General features: G+C 41.0%; 1 protein-coding gene across 3 annotated transcripts in view; it reads left to right on the forward strand.

Moving 5' to 3' along the window:
• DIDO1 (death inducer-obliterator 1) overlaps window positions 1–11,903 on the forward strand; it is a 55,156-nt gene extending 43,253 nt beyond the window's left edge. For all 3 annotated transcript variants that reach the window (XM_075108558.1, XM_075108557.1, XM_075108559.1), the window contains one exon: window positions 6,728–11,903. In XM_075108558.1, the coding sequence (XP_074964659.1) occupies window positions 6,728–10,122 (3,395 nt within the window). In that variant the 3' untranslated portion in view covers window positions 10,123–11,903. The remainder of the gene's footprint in view (window positions 1–6,727) is intronic.
• Window positions 11,904–14,354: the final 2,451 nt, after the last annotated feature.

Genomic DNA, 14,354 nt, shown 5'->3' on the forward strand with positions numbered 1-14,354 from the left:
TTTTTTTTAATATAAAACCAATTTTAAAGTATGTAAATAGGAAAAACTAGGAAATCCAACTCTGTTCAAGATAAAATTGTCTGAAATTTACATAGCCTTTCAAACAAGATGCTTATATGCTATTAGGAGGATGAGTTTACCTTTAAAATCAAGTATGTGGAACAGCCACTATACTGAAAAGAAAAAAAAGAAAACCAACAAAAAAACCCCAAACCCATCCTATCTTCAGCAACCCATAAATCCACCAATCCTAGGAAAACCTTACAAGCCATTCACCATCCCTTAAATCAAGCAGGAAACTTAGCCCACAGAGGAGTCAAGAGATCTGTGAAGACAAAGGTAATATTTATAGTGCTTTCACTACATTGTCAGTCTCACGCTAGTGTCACGCTGTAGGTGCAATACGGTACACAAGGCGTTTGGAATGTTTTGTTCTAGTTGGAGCAAACTCTGGCCAAGCTACTGACTTCTGAAAATCAGGGTTTTTTGTGGGGGAAAGGGATCCACATTCCATAGGGTCAGTAGGTGGCAGGCAGTAGTTGGTATAGGCATGTTGTATTATAACCTTCTAGTTGTAGATAAAATTACCAGTAGTGATGCTTGGCTTGAGTTTGCTCCATGTCTGTGCGTTGACCGTGGTGACAGGAGAACAGAGAATGAATTCAGCCATGAAACACCCTTCTGATACAAAACTTGAAGTCATCTTCATCTGAGGATGGAGGAGGTGCATATGCTTAGTTTCCAGATAAGTGTCAGGGGTTTTATTTAAAATAACAGATTGAGAAGCTGAAGAACTACAGGTTACAATGAACGTAATACTTCATTGTCATAGCATCAGTTTGCAAAATATTAAACAGTAGGTATGAGACAGGAAATGTGCAAGGAGCTGGCCTTTCTGAGAAGCTGACTGTTCTCTACTCCTCAAATACAAGTTTAGGACTAAACTCAATAAAGCATTCTCAGAGGTTATACGCAGGAGCAACAGCCTGGGACAGGTTTTCCTGTGTTAATGGTATATGACTTCAACAGCAGCAACAAATGATACATCGTTAGTTAAACGCTCGACCTTCCTCCATGAGATTGCAAAGAGTACCTGCGCCGTGTCCTCAGACAAGGTTTTTCTCACACGCTCCAAGTCTGTCTTACCCGCCCTTGAACAGTGCACAGTCTAGGTCATTGTTTTTAGGCTGTAGCTAAAAAGGCAGGATTATTGATAACTAAGTTATAGCAATATAGCTATAATTGGTGAATCTCAGCACCTCGTAGCCATCAATCCACACTTCTCGGAAACTTCTGTGGCAGCCTTTACCTCATAGTGTGCTGAGTTGTGTTCGTATTTTAAAAGCAGATCCAGTATGCGGGGGGCAAAAAAATCAGGTAAGCTGTTTTTCTGGTTTTGTGTATGTATTAAAACCACAGCATAAAAGACATGTAATGCATACTTTTTAATGACATCTGTGGAATTTACCGCTTTTTTTTTTCTTTCACAATCAATAAAAATATTTTCCGGAAAGTGGTCATTGTGTCCTTAAATTTAATCGTGTATCTTCACGTAGAGTTTAGCAAGGACTTGAAAAGCATTATGCTTTAGATAGCTTAAGATGATTTGATAAAGATGACTGGAGGGGGGAGGAGGGAGACGACAATAAAACCCTGCCACTCCAGAAATCCTAGTTAGAGGATATTCCATCTGTATCAACCAGTTCCATCAGGCACGTATGGATTATGAATTTCTCCTGTTTCCTGATGGACTGGATTTGGAACACAACTGAGGACTTCTGAACTGCGCTAGTACCTAGAAGATCTACAAAAAACTTTGACGTGGGTGATTTAAAGGCAGAGGAAAATGGAAGGTTATCCAGATTTATACTTAATTCATCTCAGATGTTTATTACCAGATTTTATGTATCAGTGGGCTCTTCTGCATTGTCTTTTCGCAATGGTTTACTGTATGTGAATTGTCTGTTTCACATACACACTTAACGTTATTTAGTACTTTCTTCTGTAGATCTCAAAGCACTTTGTGAAAAATGCATAATTGGACTTAATTACCAATAGAAAGTGACTTATTGAGAGATTTAGTGGCAGCGCTGGGAACGTAACAAGTATCCTACATAGTTAAAATAAATGAATTTTAATAAAACAGCCATATATCAGCAAAGGATTCCACAAATGTTGATCTGTCTCTTTTGGTAGTTTACAATAGGAAGTGCATATTTTCTTAAGGTATGAAGGCAGGAAACCTCATGCTGTTTAGAACGCTCTTAAAAATTGCGACAAACGGCATAAGATCCTAACTGTATCCCGAATGGAGCTAGGTGCCTTCATCTCAGCAGGTGTCATTATGGAAGGCAGCAACAGTAGAAGAACATGGCATTACAAACCTTACTGTCTGTGCCAGCCGATGCCGTTCAGCAAGCGTACCTGAATGCGCAGCACTACCACAGTGCTGGAAGTGATCTGTATCCCTGAATTAAGGGTCCACGAATTTGATGATACTTGTGGGTTGCTCTCATGATTAATTGGGACAAACGTTTAAATGGTGTTGATAAAATTTAAAGAATATCTTGTATTGGTCTCTGCAGTTTAAAAGTGTGCCCCGTGGGTATGCTTAGTCCATTCCCGTGGTTTTGGCATTGATGTACAGAAATTAGGCCTGTACCTTTAACAGTACAGGTGACTTCCTCCCAGCTGATGATAGGGAAAGTTGTGGCCATCATATACATAAATATGGTAAAACTGATTTAATGAAAAAAAAAAAAATGCATTTAAGGGTAAGAAAAACATTCATCCAATGCTAATGTTTAGTATATTCTGGTTTAATGGCTTTAGTTACAGGATGTAACTCAATAAAACCAGCATGTGGACTTCAAATGCATTATAGGATAATGACTTCAGCACTGAACGCTACTAACTCTGCCGGCACAGCTTGCAGCACTTTTAAAATGCGTGCTTGTGAAAGACAGTTGTTGAGCAATAGTTGGAGAGTGCAGCCAACACTCGTTATTACCTGAAATTAGGCACTTAACCTGTTTACGGATATTGAAATAGAATGAGGCTGACCTCTGAAATGCTGGTCTAGCTATATGTTTCCACTCAAAAGAAGCATTTTGTATTTGATCACTTTGAACTGAGTGAATGTAGAAGCCAGGTTAGGCATAACTTCTAATATTTGTGTAAAATTACAGTATCAAAATGTAAAATTTTAATGGATTTATTCTATGATGACTAAACTCTAAACAGATTAAATTATAACTAATGCTGTTAATTTACTACTGGAATTTATTTCTTGAAAGTGTATTAAAACTACCCTGCTTTAATTAGTGAGTTGATCTGTTTCTTACAGGGACTCAAAACTGCTTTTTCACTTATTGCAGTTTATTAGTTATCTCTCTGATGGATTTTAGAAACCTGTTTATTTCAGTTACGCAGGGTTTGAGATTCATTGTGACTAATTGCATAAACCGTAAGTCTCTGCATAAAAGTAGATAACGAAAACGCTAAGAGCAGCAGAACAGCAAATGCCTACTAGGAGTTCTTGGATGACACCAATTTGTGAGATGCTCTGTGCTGGTCCGCACCGACCACATGTGGAGACGTTATTCCTATACTGATAAAGAAAAAATTTAAAGCAAATTCACACACAGTGAATCACTTCTAACTAATGAGTCTATTCTGACTGTAAATTGTGAATGGGGTGTTTTCCCCAGTTAAGTCGTCTTACCACTGAACTATGCTTTGATCTTATATATTAATATAATTTCCTTTAAGGTAGTAAATTATTGTGAACAGAACTGCTGGAATTGCTTGTAGGCCGTGGGTGCAAATGAGTATTTAGATAAGCCAAGTATTTATGTGATCCTTTTTGAATAATCTTAGATTGACTGAAAATAATTGTTTTGTTCCTGTCCTGCCTATTTGTATTGTACCTCTCAGCATCCCTACCCCTCTTAAGGGCAGAATTTGTGCATGTACTGAATTATTAGCAAACCTTAGTTCTGGTAATATACCTGGTAAATATTCTTCATGTATTTATAATTTTTATATTTTTTTTCTAAATATGAAAGAATAAGGTGCAAATTGGCAACACTTAATACAGAAATCTTGTACCTGGAGGAAGACAACTTTTTTGTGCTGGATTTTAGATGTACAAATAGGAAATATGTACTCCAAAATGAAAAATAAAAGACTGTATTTAAAACAGCACGTCCAGTACCCTCTCAACCACAGAACTATGTTATACTTGACCACTGAACTGTGAAATAATACGAACTGTAGTTTGGATCCGGAACGCATTCCACAGAATAACTGTTTTCCAAAAACTTTCAAACCTAATTATTGTTGTTTCTCGACATAATTATAATGAGAGCCATTCCTGATAGCAAATCTCAAGCAAATATTTTAGATTGGCCTCAAATTTTCATTATAACTTTGGTCCTTTTAAAAGACTATTTCTAGGGAGTAACCAGGCGTTGCTGGTTTCTTCACTAAGTGATTAAAACAGTTTCACTGAACTATTACCAGTTACAATCAGAACACAGAATTTTTAGAGGGTTTTTCCCCCTCAGTTGTCAAGAGATCTTCTAAAACTTTGAAGTTAGCTTATTTATATATTATTATATAATTATATATATTTATATAATTACTGTCTTATTATCTGTAGTTCATTATCTAGAAAACAAGGTTTATATAGGATAAGATTTGAGCATAAAAAGTGGAAGTGTGATTTCACATTCTGTGAACAAAAGTTATTGCTTAATGAAATATATAGCAAGTATTGAAGAGAAATAGTAAGTTTAAGAGATAAAGCAGCTGTAGTTCTGGTGTGTTATTCAGCAAACTGCAAATAACTCCTGCTGTATAGGCTTTCACTGAAGAAATCTTGGCTTAATTAAGTTGGTTCTCATGCCTGGGCTTTCCCTTGGCACCAACTCAGCCAAGTTTCCTTCTTGTGCTTCAGTAGGCTCTAACTGGTTTTAGTGTAAGCTGTAAGAGTGGTGGTGTCTTCTCACTAACAAAACTTCACATTTAGCCTAGAAATATACTAAACTCTCTTACTGATTGCCCAGTGTGAAGTTAGCAGGCAAAGAACTTAGAAAAGGTGAAGCTTATTAACCATGAACATAAATTTAGGAAACAGCTGATGTAATTTTCTCATTAGGTGGTAAATTTAAGAGTCCCCTTAAAACTCTGAATCCAGTTGTTTCAGCAAAGTAATGGATCTGTGAATGTGGTTTGCTAATGGAATATATCTGCAACGGTCGGGTTTGGGGTTTTGTGTTGGTATCAAAAAGGTTTCAGTGCTAATAATTAGATATTTTAAAGTTGTTCCTTAATGAGGAGTTGGTTTGGTTTAATAAGAACAAGGAACATATATATTAAAAACTTACAGGATCATGAATAGAAGGAACAATGTAGGTTGGAGTCCTCACCTTACCATTTAACCACAGAGAATATTATCTGTTACTTTATGGATTGGCTTGTGTTTATATATTAGTGCTTCCTACCTGGATGCAAATAATAACTAATGGCACACACGGGGCAGACACTGGTCCTCAGATGAGGACCTTTTAGAAGTCATTAAATTCCCAAGTTAAAAAAGCCTGTCTTTATACAGATTTTCTACACCTGCCACCAACTGTACGTTAGGGGATTTATTCCCTGCCCTTCATTCTGGACTCTTCCACAAGCGCCAGTGGGAACCGTGCACGTGAAGGGCAGAAATACAATAACCTGAAACAGACCGACAGACCTTTGCGTTTTTCCTCTTTAGCAGAAACTTTCCCATCATTTTTGGATATACTTCTCCGAGGATTCAAGTCTGAATCCTTTCGCAAAGGACTAATTCTGCTCACAATGTTTTTTACTTATGGAAAGGCCTACAGCATCAAACCGAATCCTGCAGCACGGGGTTTAAAGTCACCTTGCCCCCTGCGTGCCAGGTTCATTCCCGCCTAACCGTTTTCTCGCAGAGGAAGCAAACACATCCAGCGTCCCTTTCTCCTACACGCTGAACTCGTGGCTGCTGAAGCTTTCCTGTGCGTGTTTGCCGTGTTAGTTATCAGTTTCTGTGCTTCTGTCACGGTTTAAAATAACAACTAGCTGGAAAACCCCAGGCAAAGAGGGAGTGGGTTACAAGCTTCAACAGTGCTTCCAAACACAGTTTGTTTGAGGTTATCTTTTTAGCAATTACTGATATTTGTTTAACTTACGGATAGACAAAATATTTACAGACTGGTGTAAATGTCAATGTAGTCTTTAGCACAGATTATAACAAATATGAAGTTTAGCCCAGGTTTTCTCACTTTTCAGTATCTCTGTGTATACAGCGTATTTGCAAGCTATTTAGAAGATGATTTTTTTTCATTATTGAACAACAACAAAAGCGATGTTACAATACAAAACTATTAAAACTTTCTTTGGTTTTGAACATCTGCAGAGACACTTTTTAATAATCATACCTGTTGCAATATTTTCTTAAAAATATCAAGGAAGGAATTAAAACATTTCTTTACTAACTATATACAAATATATATAAAAGGTAAAGAAATATAGATGCATACGCTTATGGACTAATGAAAATTGCCAATAGGTCATCTAATGGAATTTAGAAAAACTGTTATCTTTATGACTTTTGTAGCTGCCACTGTATAGAACAATAAGTTTCTACTGAAAGCATAATTAAAAACTCATTTTTTACATATACAATCTTTGTTTTCCTTTTCAGGTCTTGAGTCATCTCGGCCAAATTTGATTCTTGGATTGGTTATCTGTCAGAAAGGGAAACGTCTTGCCACCGGCATTGAAACAGAAAAGATGGAGGAAAAGCGAAGCAGAATTCAAGCACACGAGGAAACCGAAACATCACTGTTCTCTAAAGGGCCACTGTCTGCTTCGCAGGAGAAGAAAACTGCAAAATACACACTTTATTCAGGAGATTCAGCTGTAAGTACAACACCACCTGGATCTCCTCCACCTCCACCCCCACTTCCCGTTCCAGACACCTCAGCAGTTACACCTTCAGTATTAAAAATACTGTCCTCAATTAAAAGTGGAACCACAACTACTGTAGCACCACCAGTTTCAACAGCCGCTTCTGCAAGCGCTACTGCTATGCATTCTTCATCCTCAAAAACTGCCACACCTCTCGAGCACATCCTGCAGACCCTTTTTGGAAAAAAGAAGACTTTTGAGCCTCTTGCTAAGGATTCTGAAACTGTCCAGTCCTCAAAAAATCAGGAAGGCCAAGCTGCTGCTGATGGAGGAGTGTCAGCTGTTCCCTTGTTAGATCCCATTGTGCAACAGTTTGGACAGATGTCGAAAGACAGAGCTATAGAAGAGGAGGAGGATGACAGACCATACGATCCTGAAGAAGAATATGGTCCGGAGAAAGCTTTTGAAATGCAGACTGGTGAAAGTGAAAAACGATACAACGTGGAAAAGCCATCTAATACAGCAGAACTAGAGGATGAGGCCTACGATCCAGAAGATGAAACTATTTTGGAAGAAGCAAAAGTTACTGTTGATGATTTACCTAACAAAATGTATACAGACACTAAAAGCAATTCTTCGGAAACACCTGCTTCCTACGTGCCTGATTTATCTGCATCCTCATCCTTGGTAGAACAGCAAAAAATGTTGGAAGAATTAAACAAACAAATAGAAGAACAGAAAAGACAACTAGAGGAACAAGAAGAAGCCCTCAGACAACAAAGAGCAGCTGTTGGTGTTTCAATGGCTCATTTTTCAGTGTCCGATGCTTTAATGTCACCGCCACCAAAATCTTCCCTAACAAAGACTGAATTATTCCATCAGGACCAGCAAGCTGCGCAAAAAGTAGATTTACCTTCATCTTTAAATCAGCAAGCACAAGTTTTAAACCAGGGCTGTGACCCAAGGCAGAACAGAGATCCTCGACAAGCTAGAAGAATGGCGACAGAGACTAATGACAATGCTGATTCTCGAATAAAGCCACAGGTGGTACAGAGCGAGATACCCACAAGAGAAATTGCTCCAGCAAGTTTTCCAAATGCTTTGCAGACTTCACTTGGTAAGGAGGAAAAACCATTAATTTCTGCTACTCAGCCTGGTTTTAGTGGTGATAATTGGGTTTCAAGTGAAAAGGCTTCTGCGGTGTCCCAGAAAGAGGCATCTAACAGCAAATTTGAAAATACTGTTCAAGTTAATTTGGAAAACGTGAGTCAAACAGCTTCTGGAGAACCTTCTACATCCAAACCTTTACGTAAAGTGCTGCTTCCAACACCCCCAAGTACATCTTTTCAGCCTAATTTCTCCACATCAAATGACAGTCAGTCTTTGCAAGATATGCATCAAGTATGGTCAAATGAGTCAAAGGAAGTAATGGGAAGGGATTCTTTTTCAAATGCAATGTTTACTTCTCAGGAAAAGGCAGCTGGTCACTTTGAATCAGAGAGGGGTCTTTCATCAGTGCAATATGACGAACAAAGAAATCCTCAGCCTCATCAGTTTGTAGAACAAACTGAATCTCCATCAGTTCAGAGTGAGGGCGGACCTTCCCCACAGCACTTTGAAGAAAACCGAGCTGGACCTCCATTTTCTTTGTCTGGGCAGAAGGGAGGGCCTCCACCACCACTGATGCTCAATGCACCTGGAGGACCTCATGGACCTAATTATAGAGGACCAGCACCACAGTTCTCTGAAGAGCATGGTTCTCCAAATAACGATGGGCAACGCGGACCTCCGTCTGGAAGATTTGGAGGTCAAAAGGGTCCCATTCCTTCCTTGTTTTCTACACAGCATGGACCACCATCTCTTTTTGGTGATAATAGGGGCCCTGCCCCTTCTTATCATGGTGTTCCAAGAGGAATGTCACCATCTCAGTTTGAAGATCGTAGGGAACCTCACATGGAACAAAGGGAATTCTCAGATTCCCAATATAATGAAATGATTAGGCCGCCAGGACAGTTCGAAGGACCAGATCCACCTCAATTTATGGGAAACAGAGGACCTTCGCCTTTTCCTTTTGGAGGTCAAAGACGACCCCCACCAGCTCAGTTTAAAGGACAGAGAGGAGGCCCTCAGTTTTCAGGGCCAAGAGGTCCATCCCCGAGTCATTTTGGGGGACCAAGAGGGCCTCACCCAAGCCAATTTGAAGGGCAGAGAGGTCCAGCTCCAAATCATATACCTGGGCCAAGAGGACTTCTGCCACAGCCATTTGAAGAACGGAGAGGGAGTCCACCACCCAGATTTGCCAACCAGAGGGGTCCAGCGCCACTTCAGTTTGGAGGACCAAGAGGAGCCACACCTGCAATGTTTCCAGAAGAAAATGAACCTCCTTCTTCTAGATTTCACTTCCAAGGTCAGTCACCACAAGGTATGAAGCCAACCCCAAGACCGCTCCTGGACCTTCCAAGCCATCCACCACCCCACAGAAAAGAGATGTGGGAGGAAGCTGGACCATCTGCATCTCTTTCCAATATTTCTGGACAAGGATCTGAGTCGGAAGGACAGTGGTCAGCATCTGACTTCCGAGAAGGCAAAAATCCTGAATTTAGAGGCCAGGCATTTGAAGGGAGACAAAGAGAGAGATATGAGGGAGGCAATAAAGACAAGGTTTTAGATCAGCCGGAGCCTCAGCAAGCAGATAATCGACAAGGTAGACCCTTTGAGGAAAGACGACGGGATCGAGAACACGGCAGACCTTGGGAAAGAGACCGTGGCAGAAACTGGAATAGAGACAGGGACTGGGAGAGACACAGGGACAAGGAATGGGATAAAAATAGAGATAGAAGCCAAAACAAAGACAGAGAGAAGGATTCAGACCGGGCTAAAGATTGGGAAAGAAACAGAGACCGAGAGAGACCAAGAACCAGAGAGAGAGAATCCTACAGAAGACGTGATAGAGAGCGATCAAGAAGCAGAGACCGAGATCGCGACAGAGAGAAAGACAGGGACCGGGATCGAAGCAGGGAGAAAGAAAGAGATCGAGAGAGAGATCGAGATCGTGAAAGAGAAAGAGGAAAAGATCGCAAGGATCGGAGTAAGAGCAGGGAAACTGGTAAGGAGACGAAGCCAGAAGCACTGAAGGAAACTCAGAAACCAACAGAAGCAGAAGCTTCATCTTCCACTAATCAGTCATAGAAATATGATTGATATTTTATTTCCCATAAATAATACACTTTCACAAGATAGCAAGGACTGAGTCAGCATCTTCTGTATATACTGTATATTCGCATCTTTACAAAAATGCTGTTGTAAAACTAGCCTTACAAAATGTACTGACAAATTAGCAATTTCTGAACAACTGTGAATGAAAATACTCGAATAGATAAAAGGCAAGAACATACTGGACTTTCACTTGCTGCATTTTGTGCATAATGTTTTTCTTATAAAAATTCACAGCGTTACCTGTACTGAAATTTTGTTTTTCTACTTGCATCTTTATCTTAAAATTTCCATTTACAGTACAGAAATGGAAAAAGTCTAAGAAGAGCATATTGCTTTTTAAGATTATAAAGTTATGTTTTCCAGTAACTTGAATTGTAATTTTATAAGAGAATTTAATCCAGACCTTAGGAGCCATACCTTTACATCTCATGTATGTGATATTTTGGTGTCAAAATTGTTCCTACAGCACACGCTTTAAACAAAAGAGTCCAATGTTGCCGTCTTGTTTATTTAGGAAAAAGGCTGCAGAAGAACAGTGTTAATAATTACTTTTGACTAACGGAGGATTTGAGAACGGAATCTTATAAGCTTAAAGTTATAAGCTTAAAGTGCACTATCTTCCTTTTTATATACTGGTATTTTGTGTTTTGGAATCCATCTGTTAAGTGTACAGCAACGAAACAAGTCATACCTAGTTTTTTTCATGAGGCTGAGGGGTTTTAACTGTCACATTTTTACAAATCTGTAATTAAAGAACACACAAGAGTAGCACCTTTATAACCAGCAAAACTCATCAAAACATCAGACATTTATTTTGGAAAAGGCTAAGACTACAAAGGAATTGGAATACCAAAGGAAAGAAGAGCAAGTTGGTTAAGTAGGCCGTTAGATCTGTTACTTCAGTTGAACTGGTTTAGTGGAGCATTTTTTTTTTGTTGGTTTGGTTTGGTTTTGCAGAATTTTGCCATAGACTTAAGAAATGTTCCCTTTTTATTGTACTTTTCATTCTAAAAGTGTTTTGCTCCTGAAAAAAAAGTGTCACTGTTTTTTTGTTAGACCCTACTTAGTCTGGTAGTGTATATAAAACCCTCCACTGAGAAAGTTATAACTGCATTAAGCTTGGAAAGAAGAGCGGTGGTACTTCATGTTGTGATGCGAGAGAGATGTTTTTCACTGTGAAATACATTACATTGCTACTTTTCATGTATTCTTCAAGTGCGTAATTCTAAAGTATGAAATAAAACCCCACTAATTTATTTGACCGTGTAAATTAACAGTCGGGTAAATATTTTGATATTTTTATAAAATAGTTTTGGAAATGTAAAATCAGATTCCTATAAACATTTGCGTCTTGAGGACTACGTTACAAGTAGCACCTATGCCATGTATCTCACTACAGATTTTACACTTCACAGTGGTGCATCTTTGAAGTCCTTATGCATCGAGGATTTGCTGGTTGAAATGCTCGTCCGTATTCTGAACCTGTAGACAAAAAGTTAAAATGCAGAGAGGTGGTATTAAATGCAAACATCTACTATGGTGTAAGATTTTTTTCTTAATGAGATGTTTCTAATTTAAAGACATACATAAAAGTATGCAAAAAGTTAAGTGTGTTTGTTTAGGTTTACTTGATAGAAATTTCTGTAAATTGTATTTTATATGGCAAAATATATCACTGTACATTAAAATATGGGACTTCACAGGTTTTTGTTACTGTAAGTAGAATAAACATCTACAGAGAACTGTTGTCCATATCTTAGATCTGTATGTCTGTGTTATTTTATAAATATTGCTATTCTCAGCAAACTGCAAGAGGCTGATGGCACATAGCTCGGCTTTCGTTTCCTCATTCTTTAACGAAAGAAGATGTTTTGTAGGACGTCGCTACCAATTGGTGTTTAATTGTAGGCATTCTATAGAGCATATGAAAAACTGCTTATCCTTTTTGTCTGGGTTCTAAAACATCCCCTAATTTGTTCTGAAGTTGGTTTTTTTTAATGAGGAAATTTGTAATTTGTAGATTTGACACCAAAAATATTAAAGAAAAGAAACAGTATTAATTCATTCAGGTCAGCTTTGAACTTAAGAAAAACTCCGTTCACACCATTTGTGAATTCCTTGACTTTACATTGTTATGAAATAGATGTGTGGCCTTCCATCTTCTAGGAAACACTCCTTTATCACGGGTCAGTTTGGGGAATCTGTTTGCAATTTAGGTAAAGTAAATGCATCCTCCTACAGACATAGTGGCAAAAAAAACCCTCCTCAACAGCGTACAGGTAGACACTAATGGCGTAATATTTTTAAAACCAGTTTCATGTAGTTTATAATGACCTGGACTTGGATTTTGCAGCGGAAAATGTCTGTGCATGCTACAGCGACTGAATGTGCATGCCATTGAAGAATGCAGTACGCAGATTTTACTTTTTTATCCTCCTGAAGAGAATACAGATTTCATAAACTATTGAAATTGTTTATTTTAGTGTGCTTATGAGCTAGAGTGGCATTTTTGTGCCTTTCGTGCTCTGGCTTGTTTCTAGAATTCGTCTTCTGTAATACACACTGCTTTTAATACTAAAATACATAACCAGTTGCAGATACGTAACAGAGACCGAATGTACAAACTGCTCACAAGTGCGAGGTGCCTGTTGTGGAAAGAGTGATTCTGTGTGGGTGCACTCAGGTGGTCTCCGAGTGGAAGACCTAGCATCTAAGTTCAATTTCATGAAATCATATGGTAATACCGCTTTACAAGTCCAGAAAAATTGAACATCTTTAAGGGGCTTTGGATTAACTTTCTATCCAAAACCAGTTTTTAAACACTGGCAAACTAGTAAAGTGTTTATAATTTATTAACTTAACCAACAGGAAACCCAGGGCTATGGACTCCACTGTAGCTGTGTACTGGATGTGGGAGAGCCTCCGGTCTCCAGTGCTTCACAGAAGCATTCCTTGTGGGGAAAAAGGGCAAAAGGGGAAAAGCCTTTATTCTGCAACAGTGAAACAAAACAAAGGTTAATTTCCAAGCATTGTGGGGTTTTTTTCCTCTTACAATTTTTCTTCATCATCCCATCTGTGCCATCAGTGTCTGGTAACAGCTAAGAGGTGAGGGTACTGAGCAGTACTTGGGTCACAGGAAAAGGTACGGACAGGACACATGATCAGGCATCTGTCAGGACCTCGGAGCCCTGGACAAACGCCTTTTGGGGAGGATTTTTATAATACTAATGGTGACTTAAACCACATACCCATTGCCATTCAACAGGCCTTGGGCTCCTGAACAGCTGAGCTCTACTGTCCCGCTCTTAAAATAACCTGGAGTAAATACAACTTTCTCCTGCAGGCTGCGGGCTGACAAACTCCTAAGCCTTGTGTTGGTGAAAAAAATCCTGTCGTGTTCATGTTTAACGGGGCAGCCTTGTGTGGAAAAGCAACGCCATCCTCCTGTTCAACGGCGTGAAGCCTCGCTGCGTTCGCATTTAACGGGGAGGCTTGGCCCGAAGATGGGAGATGGGGAGTTCGGGGACGCTCCTCTCTCCCCTCTCGGCGCTTCCCCGCCCATGGCGGTTTCCCCTGGCCGTTTCCTCACGGGCCGGGCTCCGCCACCCCCCCACCCCTCCCCGGCCGTTTTTCCACAGCCCGAACCGGATAAAACAAACACCCCGACGCCAGGGCGGGAAGGAGGGCAGGGAACCCACTGCCGCACCGCGGCGGGCTCCGGTGGGGGCCTCGCGGGGTTCCGGGGCGAGGCGGGCCAGGGACACCCCGAGGGACAGACCGACAGACACCCCGCCTGAGGCGCGGGGCGGGGCGCGGCGCAGGCGCGCGGCGGTCAGGCGGGCGGCGGTTGCACGCGGCCGTTGCGCGGGGCGGTTGGCGGGGCCGGTGCTGGGACTCCTCCCCCCCCCCCCCCCCCCCCCCCCCCGTTCGGCCGCTCCCGCAGCGTTAGGGTGGGCTGAGGGGGGCGGCGGCGGGTTCCTCTCGTCCGCCTCCGCTCCGGGGCCGAGGCGCTTCCTCCGCCCGCGGGGCGCTGCCGGTGCGGGGGGCTGTGAGGCCCCCCGGGCAAGGGGTGGGCGAGCTGCCCCCCCGGCTCCTGTCAGCCGTGGCCTGTCCCTCCGCTTCTCCGGCGGCCGCGTTGGGTCCTCCGAGCGTGCCTCGGGCAGCAGAGTGCCCGGAGCCGCCCTCCCGAGGCCGGGGGGCGGCAG

The sequence above is a fragment of the Phalacrocorax aristotelis genome, chromosome 13, assembly GCF_949628215.1.
Source record: "Phalacrocorax aristotelis chromosome 13, bGulAri2.1, whole genome shotgun sequence".
Taxonomy (NCBI): domain Eukaryota; kingdom Metazoa; phylum Chordata; class Aves; order Suliformes; family Phalacrocoracidae; genus Phalacrocorax; species Phalacrocorax aristotelis.